Below are 14,133 nucleotides of genomic sequence, written 5' to 3'. Positions count from 1 at the left end.
AGATTAGTAATTACATTGGTCAAGCAGGCTAAACTGCTGTAACAAGCAGATCCCAACTAATTATGGCTGAAACACAACAGAAGCTTACTTAGACCTCTAGTCTAAGTAGGTGTTCATGTCTGTAATGGCTCTCCTCCACATGGTGACTCAGAGATTCAATCTGATAGCAGCTTTGGCATCTTCAGCATGTGACTTCCACATTTGTCCAGGCTATTATCATTCCAGTTGGCACATAACTGCAAAGAAGCCTGAGGAGAGTGGATTTTGGTGGACAAGTAGTCGCCTCCACACAGTAATAATATTTGTCATCTTCATCATCGTGGTCTTAGTAGGAGGCATACATTTCAGTGGATAAACTCATGTATGCAAGAAATGTAACTTTGTTTTTTCTAAAATCTAACTTCTATTTTCAGTCTCAGCCTGTTAGCATAATTTTAATTTTAGTCACTGGGAGATCCCTGTTCCCCTCTTTTCTTGGGGAGGGGTTTGAAGGGTGGGGGTAGGGAGAAGTGCATAGTTCCTGATGTCATCTGCTCACACCAGTACCCATAGGGATGGCCATCATCTGGAATAGGCTTTGAGCGTCAGTCCTGAAGGGTGCTGCAGAAGTGTCCCTAGATCCCAACTCTATGGCTCCTCCAGGTCTGGAGGGGCTCTCTATGACTTCCCTGCCTCTCTTGTGGATACAGGAATCATTTGGTTACTCTCATGTCATGACAACAACTCTTCAAGGCTGTGTGAGGCTCCATTTGGCAAGGCACCCCATGCAACTATTCTTATCTGGGCTCTTGCTGTCTTGGAGCTCAGCCCAGCTCTTGGATCCCCTACAACTCCATCTGGGAATTCTATTGCCTTCCCGGGGCTTGACTTTGGAGCAGGGAACAAGGTTGCTCTCTCTGGGACCCATCGGCATCTTTGTAACCTGGTCTTTTTCTTTATCTCTTTCATCTCTCTGGGCTGGGTATTTTTTCCTAGTATGATGAGGAGGGTAATTCTTGTTCTGGCTCACTTCTTGTCTATGCTGTGAATTCTTCCCCTCTCTCTAAGGGCATGGGTTTTTGGAACTTAAAACTGAAAGGAGAGACCGCTTCCCTCTGCATTTGGCTGTCACATTCTCTTCACTGAGTAGAGAATAACCTGGTTGCTAGTGAGAGGAAGGACCAAGGGGCATAGCATGGGCATACCATTTTTAATGGTAGAATTGTGAAACACTTAAAAAATACAATTGCACCATTTGATAATACTAATGACAACAACAATAATGATGTAATTTACATCTACTGAGCATTTACTGTATGCCAGATCCTCTCCTAAGTGTTCTCTACATATGGTATGTCTTTTAATTGTCACAACAAATCTATGTGTATTTAATATTAGTCTTATTTTCCATCAAAGCAGTTGAAGTTCAGAAAGGTAAAGGGACTTGCATATGTCAGGGTCTCACAGTTTGCAAATAAGCCAGTGAATCTAGGCTTCAGATGCTAGCCTTCACCTAAAGTCTGAGCTCAACCACTGCAACTCCTGGCCTCTTGGCAATATCCCTGGAACCTCAGGACACCAAATGGGGAATCATTTCATTCTTCCACACTCATGGCATCAGTCAGGAGTGGGGCTGGCCTTCCTGATTCCCTGCCCCAGCAGAGGTGGGTTGTCCCTAGGGTGCCCCCACTGTCAGCCTCTTCCTCAGAACCAGTTGCCCTTTCTGCTTCGACCATGGCCTGTCTCATCTCCCTGCAGATTTCCAACCTCTCTCTCTCTCTCTCTTTCTTGGTTTGGCTTTACAAATAAAATATAAATTTAGCTAAGAGCTCATACCACAAAAAGGGAAGAAGTGGTAAGTACAGGCAGCAAACAGAGCTCAAGGGTTAGCACCCTGCTGCCACTGGGTGCATGGGCTTTGCAAAGGGGAGTGGGGACTGAGGCTCCTAGGTCGGTGTTCTTGGACCCTCCAGGTGGCCCCTCTGATCACCTGGCTCATGCTGAGGCTGGACCTCCCAGGCTCTCCCCTAGACAGGCAGAGCCTTTTCCAGGTAGAATGCCTGTGGCTTCAAAAAGACCTCAAACAATCTCTACTCTCAGATGACTATTCCTTTGGATTAACAAGCTCCAAATACTGGATAGGCTCACTCTAAAAATTCAGGTGTCAGACATTTTCATCTTAGTATAGCTGGGCTGAATCCTCGGGCTCAGAGCAAGGCTCCCAGGGGAGTTATGTTGGTGGGCAGTGGGAAGGGAGGAGAGGAGCTTTGGAACGTGGTGCAGGTGGTTCGGTGCAGGGGGGCTGTGGGAGGGTGCACAACTGTGTGTCTCTGCAGGTGAGGACTCCATCAGCACCTTGGGCCTGATCCTTGGCGTGGGGCTGTTGCTGCTGCTCGTGTCCATCCTCGGCTATAGCCTGGCCAAGTGGTGCCAGCGTGGGTACTGCTGGGAGGGTGAGTGTGCACTGGGCCCTGTCGCCCCAGTTCTGCCCAGCTCCTCCTCTCCCATAGCAATGCCTGGCAGGGCAGCAAACTCTTCAGCATGGTGGGATGCAAAAATATTTCCTGTGGTGGTTGCAGTGGTTGAAGACTTGAGTGGGTGGCTGAGCAGTTGAGGTGGTGAGGTGGGGCAATGGCTCCTTTATCGAGGGAATGGGGGCTCCTCCCACCCCAGCAAGCAGCCAGCTTCCTCCTACCTCAGCGTCCATGCCAGGGGTCTGTGTGGGCCCCCAAGGCCAAGAGCAACAGGCTAGACAGGCCAAGCTCCGGGTGGTCTAACTCTGGCTCCTTTTGTGTCTCTGCCCCTGCCTATGGGTCTTGGGGCCCTCTCCTAAGCTTGTGGAGGTATCAGCTTCTCTGGAAGTCTCCTGGAAATTGCTGTGGTGTGTTCCCAACTCTAGACATAGCTGCACTTTTCACTGGATTCTGGGAAAGCTGGAAGGGTATGCTGGAATGCCAAGAGGTAGAGATTATTTCTGAGATCGCAGTTAACTTGAACAGAGTCCATGGATATTTGTCAGGCACCTACTATGTGCCAATGCACTTTCGTCTAATTAATTTTCTTTAAAATTCCACATGAGAAAGACATTATTATAGGCTTCATTTTTATAGATGGGGACATGAGGCTAAGGTCATAGAGTTAGAATGAGGTGGAGTCTGAATTCAAGCCCAGGTCTGGTTCTTTTGGGGTCCAGGCTAGGACTGCCTTCATCCCAGGATAATCAGGACCCTTAATGGGGGGCCCTGAAGGAGGCTGGGATGCTCCCACCCCATCCTGAGGTCCAGTCCAGCCACCTTCCTCCTCCAGACAAGGGGGAGGAGCACCAGACGTTCTTAGAAGGGTGATGGACTGCTTCCCCTGGAGGTGCTAACCCTCTCTTTTTGGATTGTCCTCCTAGGGCCTAATTTTGTCTTCAACTTATACCAAATCCGGTGAGTAAATTCAGGGAAATCTGGGTGATGTGGGGGTTGGGGGTAGATATAATAGAAAAAGAATCAAAGATAGAGTAAGAACTGACTGGTTCCCTTTCCTGTCTTCTGTTCATGCCCCTAAGAAAACAAAAGAAGGGCATGGGAATCCATTTAGAAAAGTCCCATGAATTAAAACTTGAACACAGACAGGACTGTGTGAAACCCTGATGACAATGATCTCCTTAACACTCACCCTTAGGCAGGGAATATCCATCCATCCTTCCATCCATCCATCCATCCATCCATCCATCCATCCATCCATCCATCTCTCCCCCAAGCAGGCAGAGCCTTCCTTCCTTCCTTTTCATTTATTCAGAAAGATTCTATCATAACCACCACTACTGCGGTATTAGTTTCAAGGAGTACAAAGATGACTGGGCATAGTCTCTGTCTTCAGACATTTCATGTCTCTGCTGGAGACAGGTCTGATTACAGATAATGTAATCTCAGGCACAAGATGGTATCAAAAAGAGGAACATATGAGAAAATCAGGGATTCAGGGAGTGCGAGCCAGAAGTCCTCTTGGCATTGGTCATCTCATCTACCTGCCACAAACGGGGCTGTACCTCCTTTGGCCCTGAGAGATGATTACGGTAATTGGCCCACTTGCTTTTCTGGAAGACGAGTCAGTGAGTTGGTGCCCTGGAGTCAAGGGAGATGGGGTCCCGGGGAGAGGCTGGGTTATCAGCTCCAGTAGCCTGATTGGATCATCTTTTTCAGGAACCTGAAGGATCTAGAGATGGGTCCGCCCTTCACCATTAGTGGTCACATCAGCAGCTCAGATGGTGGCTACATGAAGTTCTCCAACAGGCTAGTCTGATGCAGAGGCAGCAGCTTGTGGAGCCCTGGGGAGAGGAGTTGGAGTTGGGAGAGCTGCCGAGTGAGCCTGATGTCCAAGTAAGGTGTTAAGACCGTCCAGGCACCCAAGCCTCGCACCAAGGACCATTTGGAACCCAAAGAGATTATCTGGTTCATCCCCTGTCTTCTGGTGCTGATCTCAGGCTTGGGGGCATGTTTTCCCCCCGCTTCTGGCACTAGGCCTGCCCTGTTTCCTCCTGTCCACCCAATCCATGCCCAGCCTTTCCTTCCTGGGAAGGTTCTGTTTGTATTCAAGGTGGAAGCTTCTAGAGCAGAGCTTTTTATCTCAGCTCTTGCTCTGAGATGAAATTTCCAGACGGCCAATATCTCCAAGAAGCATCACTTCGGTTCTGAGCTTTCCACGCCCAGGAGCCTCCCCTGCTTCATGGCCCACCAACACTTTGGCCACACCTTCCCTCGACTGCCTTCAAGTCAATCCCTTCCCTGCATCTCAGTTACTTTGTCCCATCCAAACCATTTCTCCCTCCGGCAGTTCTTGCCCCTCCCAGGCTCCCCTGGACTGCCCTCATCCCCTTGGATCTTCAAGGCCTGACCTAGCCCCTCATTGTGGAGAATGAGGGGGTCTCCTCTGGATATGCCATCAGCCTATGGCATGGGAGTCCTGGGGAGTCAGGCCTCCGGGGATGGAGTCTGGCTGGGCAGCAGCAGCTTTCTCACAGAACTAAAAGAGCCCGCCATTCTTTAGGAGGGAGCTGGATCCCGGGAAGCCCCTGAGCCTGTAGGAGGGGTCAGAGATGTCCTGGAGAATGAGCCCTGCCCAGTGCAGTCCAGTGTGGGCAAGGCCTCCAGACACCAGTGGGGAGCTTCTTTATGGGGTATCTCCAGTCACCTCCCCTTGTACGGTTGACTAGGGGCTGGAAAGTCAGTCATAGCTTCAAATAGGCAAAGTTATACAGAGGTGATTCCAGACATGGCTTTAACATTCCCACCTGAGGCCAATTTCCCTGAAGCCTGAGCTGGGCCTCGACTCTGCCCTGCCCCACTCTGTACTTGGTTCCAGCACTTTCAACCCTCCCCTTGCCCCGTCCCCAATCTGGGCCTGTCCTCTTACTGCTGAAGGCCTTAGTGCGTCCTAAACATGGCCAACTCCCAATTTTGATGTGCAGTGCTGAGCACAGTCTAGAAACATGTTCTTGTTGCCTAGGCTCCTGCGATGGGGTGGGTACGGGGGAGTGGGTGAGTGCCACATTACAGTGTTCTGCATTTCTTGTGCAAAGCCTGCCCTGTGGCAAAAGGGGGCCGGAAATGGTGGAAGTGTGAAGAGGAACCCAGGCGAGGCTGAACAAACCAGATAATGCAGCAGGGAAACCAGGAATCCACTGTAGTTTGGTGGACAGCGGGGCAGTTCCCCTCGTGAGTCATCACTCCTTTTTCCGGTCTGTGCCCTGCTGGACTGGAGGCAGAGTGTGCACGGGACGTCAGCTCAGAAGGTGCTTAGTGCAGACTTGTTCAAACCAGAGAGGCAGTGTCCTCAGGACTCCTGTGATTGGAGTAGGACAAGAGAAGGGGGCCTGTCACTGCTGAAACCTGCAGTTAGAACAGCCATCCACCAGCCCCTCTGCTAGCAGCCCAGCAACAGACGCAGGAGCCCAGTACAGCAAGGGGGAGGAGGAGGGAAGCTGTGTGATTTCTCTTCCTATGCTCCCTTTCCTGAAGCCTCATTTCTCTTTTTGGGTTGTAGCAGATTGTAGAGGAAGGAAGGCAAGGAGCCTCACCAGCCCTTACCCCATTTTCTGCCAGGGTCTGGGGGCCATCCTCCCAGCATAGCCAGGCTTTGACTTAACTACCAAGTCTCTGGATTTGGAGGTCTTCAACGGAGTCTTCTGCCCCTGAGTAAGTGGGAGTGAGGAAGATCCCTTAATGGTTCTGGGACCCCTCCCTTCCTTGAAGGCCTCTTGGAATAGCAAGGAGGGGAGATGGGCTGTCTTCAGCTTCCTTCCTTGGATTTCACTTCTGAGGACTGGGGCCTGTTTCCTAATCCCTGAGGTTCCGGCCCCAGTAATCTATCTTTCCTCCCTTCCTCACTTCCTCCCTTCCTCCCTTCCTCTCTCTCTCTCTCTCTCTCTCTTTCTCTCTCTCTTCTTTCTCTCTCTCTCTTTCTTTCTTTCTTTCTTTCTTTCTTTCTTTCTTTCTTTCTTTCTTTCTTTCTTTCTTTCTTTCTTTCTTTCTTTCTTCCTTCCTTCCTTCCTTCCTTCCTTCCTTCCTTCCTTCCTTCCTTCCTTCCTTCCTTCTTCCCTCCTTCCTTCCTTCCTTCCTTCCTTCCTTCCTTCCTTCCTTCCTTCCTTCCTTCCTTCCTTCCTTCCTTCCTTCCTTCCTTCTTTCTCTTTCTTTCTGATGGAGTCTCGCCCTGTTGCCCAGGCTGGAGTGCAGTGGCGGGATCTTGGCTCACTGCAACCTCCGTCTCCCAGGTTCAAGGGATCCTCCTGCCTTAGCCTCCCAAGTAGCTGAGATTACAGGTGCATGCCATCATGCCCAACTAACTTTTATATTTTTAATAGAGATGGGGTTTCACCATGTGGCCAGGCTGGTCCCGAACTCCTAACTTCAAGTGATCCACCTGCCTCGGCCTCCCAAAGTGCTGGGATTACAGGTGTGACCCGCTGCACCTGGCCCAGCCCCAACTCTTTACCTGCACCCTGCCTAGCAGTGATCCTGGGTCTGCAGTCCATGCCTGGCCTATGCCCCTGGAAGTGCTCAGAACTCAGTAGCCTTGGGGAAACTTGAAAGGGAGGATGGGACCCAGGAGCCAGGTGGCCCTGGCCTCAGGTCTGTGGCTTCAGGTGAGGAGATGGGGACAGCTGCCCAGGGCTGGGAGCATGGAGGGTATTTCCCATCCTCGGGAGCAGAACTGATACTGGGCGACTTCCTCTTTTAGGGCCCTCTGACGCACCCTCTGTCCCCTCAGCCTCCCCCTCTTTTCCTTACTTCCGCAGGCCACTGGTGAACACAGCTTTCTTCACCCTTGGGGCCTGGGCCCCACCCCTGGACTCTGCGTGTTTCTGTTGAGAGCTCCAAAGGGCAGATTCCAGCTTGTTTAGAAACGATTCTGGAGCAGATGCCTGGAAACCCAGCCACAGGTTTGACTGAGCCAGGCACTGGTTGGGCACCCAGACCATGGCTGTGCCAGGGCCTCTCCCAGTACCTTCCTACTACCTTTTTACGGTTCTTCTTTCCACTGGCCCTAAGAGCCCAGCGGCAGTCACAGGGGCCGGGGGCCCAGGGGCTAGCTGCTCCCAGTTCCCCTGCCACCCTTTGGTGCCTTCTCTGGGGCTATTCTCCAGCTTGGATGCCCTTTTGTCCCCACAGCCCCTCCCTTCCTAGCCATAGCTAGTCTCTGTGGGACGGCTCAAGTCCATCTTTGCTGTGACTTTGCTCAGGGTTCGAGACTTGATACCACCCATTTTGATCTGAATTGCAGGTGACCACATTTCCTCCATTTGTGCTGTTCTTCAACCAAGCTGAGCCCTCTGCAAGCAAGATTATGTTCTATAGGTCTTTAGTAGCTCCTAAAACTGGAGCGTGCCAGAGGAGGCCAGTAACTACTTGCCGAGTAGAGATGAGACACCCAGTGTAGCCACAGAAGGCTTCTTTGTCCTAGAAAATCATTTAAAATCATGATGAGGCTGGGAGGTGAAGAGGGAGCTTTTCTCTCCTCTATGTTCTCCTTGAAGTCTTAATGATCTTCTCCCATGCCAGTGGCATTGGAGGGGGCCAGGTGACAGGAGCCAGGAGGCCAGAGTCTATGGTGCCCCTCTCTCTGCTTCAGGAGTCTGAGAAACTCAAAGTAAGAGCAGATGGGAGGATCATTATTATATTTTTAAAAACTGCTTAGTGATTAAAAGGAGGAGCAGAGACCGTTTGCACAGTCCACAGTTCACAGAGCACAAAGCCTTTTCTCGCATGGTACTGCGTTTTGAGCCTTATGTCAAGCTTGAGACACAGGGATTATTCTTGGTCCTGTTTTACATATAGGGACACTTGGGTCAGAAAAGCAGTATGCTCTACCCAAGTTCCACAGCTGGCTACTGGCTGCACCAGAGCTAAGCAGAGTCTGCGCCCTCACGGATGCAGCTGACATCAGGGCGTAAGGATGAGGACTGAATGTAATATAAGGTCTGGTTCTGACCCTGCCCTGATGTGCTGTGTGGTCATGGGCTACTTAGTCCACCTCTCTGGACATCTATTTCAGCATCTGGAAATCAAAAGATTGGACTATTTTTCCAAGGTTTCTCCTGGTTCTTGTAGAAGAGCAAAGACCTTATCTATTTCTTTTTTTTAAAGCCTCTGCATTCTCAGTTCTTAGCATATAACCTGGTCTGTAGTAGCTGCTCAGTAAACAATTAAAAGATGCAAGTACAAAGTGTCAATATATCTTTCTAATCTAGGAGACGGTAGTTGAAAGGTGACGGCTGCAGTTCCCTAATAGTCTAGGATTCTAAGCATTACTTAGCCTTTCCTTGACTCTGAATGTGTCTGACCAGGTTCCAAGTCTGGCCCATTCCCAGCCAAATTGTTCTTTACCTGTAGGGTGAAACGCTAATGTTTGCTGAGCACATATCAGTGCAGGGCAGAGGCTTATGATGCACAGCCTGTCTTCGTCCTTACAGCCTCACAGGTGAGGGAACAGAGGCTCAGAGCGCTGTGAAGTGATTTGTTCAAGGCCAGGGAAGAATCTATTTTCTTTATAATCCTTTGTCACCCACTTCTAGCCTCAGTCCAAACTGGCAGCTATCCTGACATCCTTGGCCCCCAAGAACATACTCCTCCCTCTAGATGGTCTCTAATCTCTTTCTGGGGTCTCCTTGTGTGGTGAGAAGGGAGCTCAGGAGCCCAGTTCTCCCTAGGCCCCATCCTCAGCTCTGAGCTTCCCACTGACCTACTCCTCTTTCTTCCTTTTGTATTTTTAGACCTTCCTTGACCTCCAAATCACCAAATTCTGCCCATTCTTCATGCCAGCTCAAATTTCCCTTCTCCAGGGAGCCTTCTGTAAGACCCATGGATCTTGTGCTCTGCTGATTTTAAATACACATAGTCTCAGGCTCCCATAACTTTATTATTGATTATTTCTTTGCATTCATTTATTCACACTGCTTCCATAACATGCCAGGAACTATGCTAGGCACCATGGGGGCATCCAGTCTCCCTGAAATTAACCTTGTTTTCTCCTATTTGACGGGCATTTCTTGCAGGCAGAATCAGGTTTTAAACCTCTTCTGAGTTCTCCACGGTACTTTGCATGGCTCTGGCTATAGGCCAGGAACTTCTCAGGAAATTGTGTTGAAATCTCTCTTCAGAACATCTTGAGCATTGCTTCATCCCTGGTGCAATCCCAGGTGCTCTGAAAACCAAAACTTTCTCTCTCTCCCCATCCTTGACTACATTCAACCTTGTGTTCATGATCAGTTACATTTCTGGGAGCGAGCACATAGACGACGATTTTTCTATCTTGAAGTATAACCTAAGGAGTGATCAAAACCATGGCGACGCTGGCAGGTGAAGAGGGAGCTTTTCTCTCCTCTAGGTTCTTCTTTAAGTTTTAATGGTCTTGTCCCATGCCAGTGGCATTGGAGGGTGCCTAGTGCCAGGCACCAGGAGCCCAGAGTCTATAGTGCCCCACTCTCTGCTCCAGGAGTCTGGACAAACTCAAAGTGGGAGCAGATGGGAGGATCATTATTATATTTCTAAAAACTGCTTATTGATCTAAAACCATCTAGAAGCTGTGATATTTAAACAGATCTGATACAAAACAGGAAGCTGGTGGCCTGGTGAATTCTCACACTTGGAGACCAGAAGTGAAAATGTTCTGCCTGCCCGGAGCAGCAGCAGGCCAGCAAAACAACAGGTGGGGCTGGGCGCAGTGGCTCATGCCTGTAATCCTAGCACTTTGGGAAGCCAAGGTGGGAGGATCACTTGAGGTCAGGAGTTCAAGATCAGCCTGGCCAACATGGTGAAAACCCGTCTCTGCTAAAACTACAAAAATTAGCCAAGCGTGGTGGCTTGTGCCTGTAATCCCAGCTACTAAGGAGGCTGAGGCAAGGGAATTGTTTGAACCCAGGAGGCAGATGTTGCAGTGAGCTGAGATTGTGCCACTGCACTCCAGCCTGAAAACATAGCAAGACTCTCACTAAAAAAAAAAAAAAAAAAAAAAACCAGGCTGGGCAGTGCTGGAGGTGAGTTTTTATCCACAGAGCTTTTGGGCTGGTCTCCTCCTCTCCAATCAGGAGGGTGCAGTTTCTCATGGTAAGCAGGGAGCCACTGGGGGAATGATGGTGGGCAGTATAAGAAGTTGCATCTTCAGCCGGGCATGGTGGCTCACGCCTATAATCTCAGCACTTTGGGAGGCCAAGGCCGGCAGATCACAAGGTCAAGATATTGAGACCATCCTGGGCAACATGGTGAAACCCTGTCTCTACTAAAAATACAAAAATTAGCTGGGCGTGGTGGCACGTTCCTGCAGCCCCAGGAGGCAGAGGTTGCAGTGAGCCGAGATCGCACCACTGCACTCCAGCCTGGCAACAGAGTGAGACTCAGTCTCAAAAAAAAAAAGAAGTCACATCTATTCTAGTCCCATTTCCTCCCCTTGTAGCTGGTGAGCGCAAGCTTTGAGCCCCTGGTGCTGTGTTTGTATAAGGCTGCCACTGGACCTGAGGACTCTGAGGTCCCTTCCAGCTGGGAGGCTATTTCAGAGCTCAGGTAACTCTGAATAATCCTTTTTCACCCACTTCTACCCTCAGTCCAAACTGGCATCTACCCTGACATCTTTGGCCCCCAAGAACCTACTTCTCCCTCCAGATGGTCTCTAATCAGTTCCACAGTGCTGGGTGGGGGTGGGGAGTGGAGAAGGAGGTGGGTGGAGACACCCCTGTGTATGCCTGTGTGTGTGTATTACACAACTGAGCCAAGAAGGAGAAGGATCATGTCAGATTGCCTTTTGTGTTTCCAGAGAGCCCGCCCATGACAGAGGCTCAATGTTTGCCCAAAGAGTGAATGCATGTTGAATGTTTTCATGGTCCTTTGCCTTGCCTCTTGACCACATCCCCTTGCCTTAGTCTTCCTGTTTGGTCTGTAGCCCTGAGTTCCTACAACACCCAAGAGTTGTAGGGTGAAAATAGCAAGGAAGGGAATCAGCATGGTATAATATGCCTTGGCTAAGAAGATGGCAAGCCTGAAGATAAAATCTTAAATCACAGTTAGGTACAGCCTGCTTTTCTTTAGGCTCAGTCTAAATCTCAGTCTAAATGCCTCCCAAGTGTCTGTTCAGCCACAAGCTACCATCACCACTGTTACCTTCTCATGTTTGGATACCATGCTTCTTCAAGTTCCTTCCCACGAATGGAAGAAATTCATTCATTCATGCATTCATTTATTTATTGAGCACCCATTGCAATGTGTTAGGCATTGATTGGGTGCAAAGGACACAGAGAGAAATCAGAGGGGTTTCTGTTGTCCGGGAGCCCACAGTCAGTACTGCATGTAGCACACTCAGGGATAGCAATGTGCCCAGGGCACTAATTAAAGAAGTCAGCTTGAAGACTACTCTGTCCACCTCACAGATAAGAAGACTGAGGTCCAGAACTGACATGATGGTTTCATGTGGAGAGAACAGATAGTGGCTGAGCATTCTTTCTACTCCCTGGGGCTGTTGCCTCTTCCTGTTTGCCCTTGGAGCATTTTCAGACCAACAAGCTTGCTGTGGCAGTCCATCCGGCCATTCGCATATTATAGCACACCATGTGTGGGGTGTCCCTGGAGCTGTCAGTGCTGCAGAAGCAGTTGGAAGTGGAGTCAGTGAATCTTTCAATTATTTCAAAAAGTTGATTGTGAAGGATGGGAGAGAAGGTGGTGCTGGCCAGGAAGTTTTCAGAACCCTTGGCTTGTCTTCCCCAAGGAGGCCTCCCAGAAAGCACCAGCTGGGCCAAATGCCTGCTGTCCACACGCCGTTGATCCCTGTGCACATCCCCATGACAGTTGGTGCCTCCTGTCCTCCTGGCCTGACAAAGTCTTGTCTCCAGTGCCCATGGCCTGCCATCTGCTTACTGCCTGACTCCTCCAGTTCTGGGGGAGCCCTTGCAGCCCTGTACACTGCACCGGGATGACTGAGGGATGGAGATTAGACTGAGGGAGCAGGAGTGGATGTGGAGGAGCAGGACAGTTCCTCATGGTGGTCCAGGGGAGAGGTGACAATGAATTTGACCAGATGACAGTGGGAGGTGGCAACAAGTGATTGGATCCACCATCTATCTGGAAAGTAGAGCAGATAGGACCTACTGAGGAGTTTGATGGGGCAGAAAGGGCTGACTCCTGGATTTTTGGCCTGAGCTAGGGGAAGGGTGGTGCCATTTATCAGGCAGGGAAGACTAGGGGAGGAAGGACTGTCAGGGAAATCTTGAGCTCTGTTGTAGACACTGTAATGTTGAGATGCATGCTAGACATCCACATGGAGCTGCTGATGAGGCAGCTGGATAGAGTTCTGGAGAGAAACCCTGTTTGGGCATTTGGAAGCCACCAGCATCCAGATGACACTTAAAGTTGTGGACTGGGTGATACCAAGTAGAGGGCAGTGGGGAGAAAAAGGACTGATTTTAACAGAACAAGCGGCAAATCATCAGGTTGTTCCTTAAAGAGGTGACTCAGTGTGTGCTGGAATTACCTGCAAGGTGGTCGCTGTAAGTTGTTTCCCTAGCAGGTCCTTGGGAACTGGCATTCAGAAATTCTGGGCCTTGGGGAGCAGCTTAGGGAGACAAATACTCCCAAGTAATTCTGACAGAGGCAATCGTCTGAGAAACTCTGCCTTAGGGGACAGGTAGAGGGGGTGTGGGGAGGTGGAGGGCAAGGGACACTTCCAGGGCTGGGGTAACCAGATAGTAGGATCCTGAGGAATGTTCCTGTTCTCTCCAGGGTCATGCGAGGTCTTAATCTCCACCATGCCCTTCTGCCCCATGTGGGTAGAGGTAGACAGGTGTGGCACCCTACACCCAGGCCTTTGCTGATCATGTACTAGTCTGTACCCCTCCCTGAGCCTCTCAGCTCTACAGATTGGACAACTTACTAAAGGGAGCCCTCAGCTGCATCCTTGATGATGGGCTGTGATTGACCAAGGACCCCCAGTGAGGCTCCTGGCTGGGCTCTGCAAGACAGATGCCAATTACAGCCACGGCTCCTGTGACTCGGTGAGTCGAAGGGATGGCAGCCTGCTTTTCCTCAAGGAAGGAAGTCATCACGTGAATATTCTAACTGCTTATTGGCTGCAGGGGTTTGGGGATCTTCTCCAAGCCGGTGTCCTTACCTTCACACTAAGGGCTATGGGCTCATTCACTCTCACATGGGAATCCCCAGCCCTGAGCCTCACAGATCCAGGCCAGCCTTGCCAATTGCTGAAAGACCTCTTCTGGGATGACTTGTCATTATTAAGCCAGAACTCATCATCTCCCCTCTCCCTCCACACGTGTCTCCCTTCCATGTCCGTATTTTGTTTTTCTCATCATCGGGTTCAAGTGTGACCAGCACTTCTGAGACCTTCTTCTTTCACTCTGGCCTGTCGCTCCATCTTGATAACTCTTTCTTTGCAATGTCTTTGAGTCTGTCCCTTTCTCTCTGTTCCCACTGCCCCTGCTCAATACTCTCATTTGATTAGGCTATTGTATAAGCCTCTCTTATGAACCGAATATTTTTGTCTTCCCCAAATTCATGTTGAAGCTCTCACTCCCAGTGTGATGGTAGTTGGAGGTGGGGCCTCTGGGAGGTAATTGGTTGAGATGAGGTCATGAGGATGGGGCCTCCGTGATGGGATTAATGCCCTTGTAAG

The 14,133-nt window shown here is 50.1% G+C and overlaps 1 protein-coding gene across 1 annotated transcript in view; it reads left to right on the top strand.

The window, feature by feature from the left end:
* SMIM35 (small integral membrane protein 35) overlaps positions 1 to 4,743 on the top strand; it is a 38,053-nt gene extending 33,310 nt beyond the window's left edge. The window contains exons 4-6 of the mRNA XM_030918642.1: positions 2,316 to 2,432; positions 3,377 to 3,410; positions 4,170 to 4,743. Coding sequence (XP_030774502.1) covers positions 2,316 to 2,432; positions 3,377 to 3,410; positions 4,170 to 4,269 — 251 coding nt within the window. The 3' untranslated portion in view covers positions 4,270 to 4,743. The remainder of the gene's footprint in view (positions 1 to 2,315; positions 2,433 to 3,376; positions 3,411 to 4,169) is intronic.
* Positions 4,744 to 14,133: the final 9,390 nt, after the last annotated feature.

Source organism: Rhinopithecus roxellana, chromosome 15 (genome assembly GCF_007565055.1).
Source record: "Rhinopithecus roxellana isolate Shanxi Qingling chromosome 15, ASM756505v1, whole genome shotgun sequence".
Classification (NCBI taxonomy): domain Eukaryota; kingdom Metazoa; phylum Chordata; class Mammalia; order Primates; family Cercopithecidae; genus Rhinopithecus; species Rhinopithecus roxellana.
The sequence above is the reverse complement of the archived record's forward strand: the minus strand, read 5'-3'. Positions and strand labels throughout refer to the sequence as shown.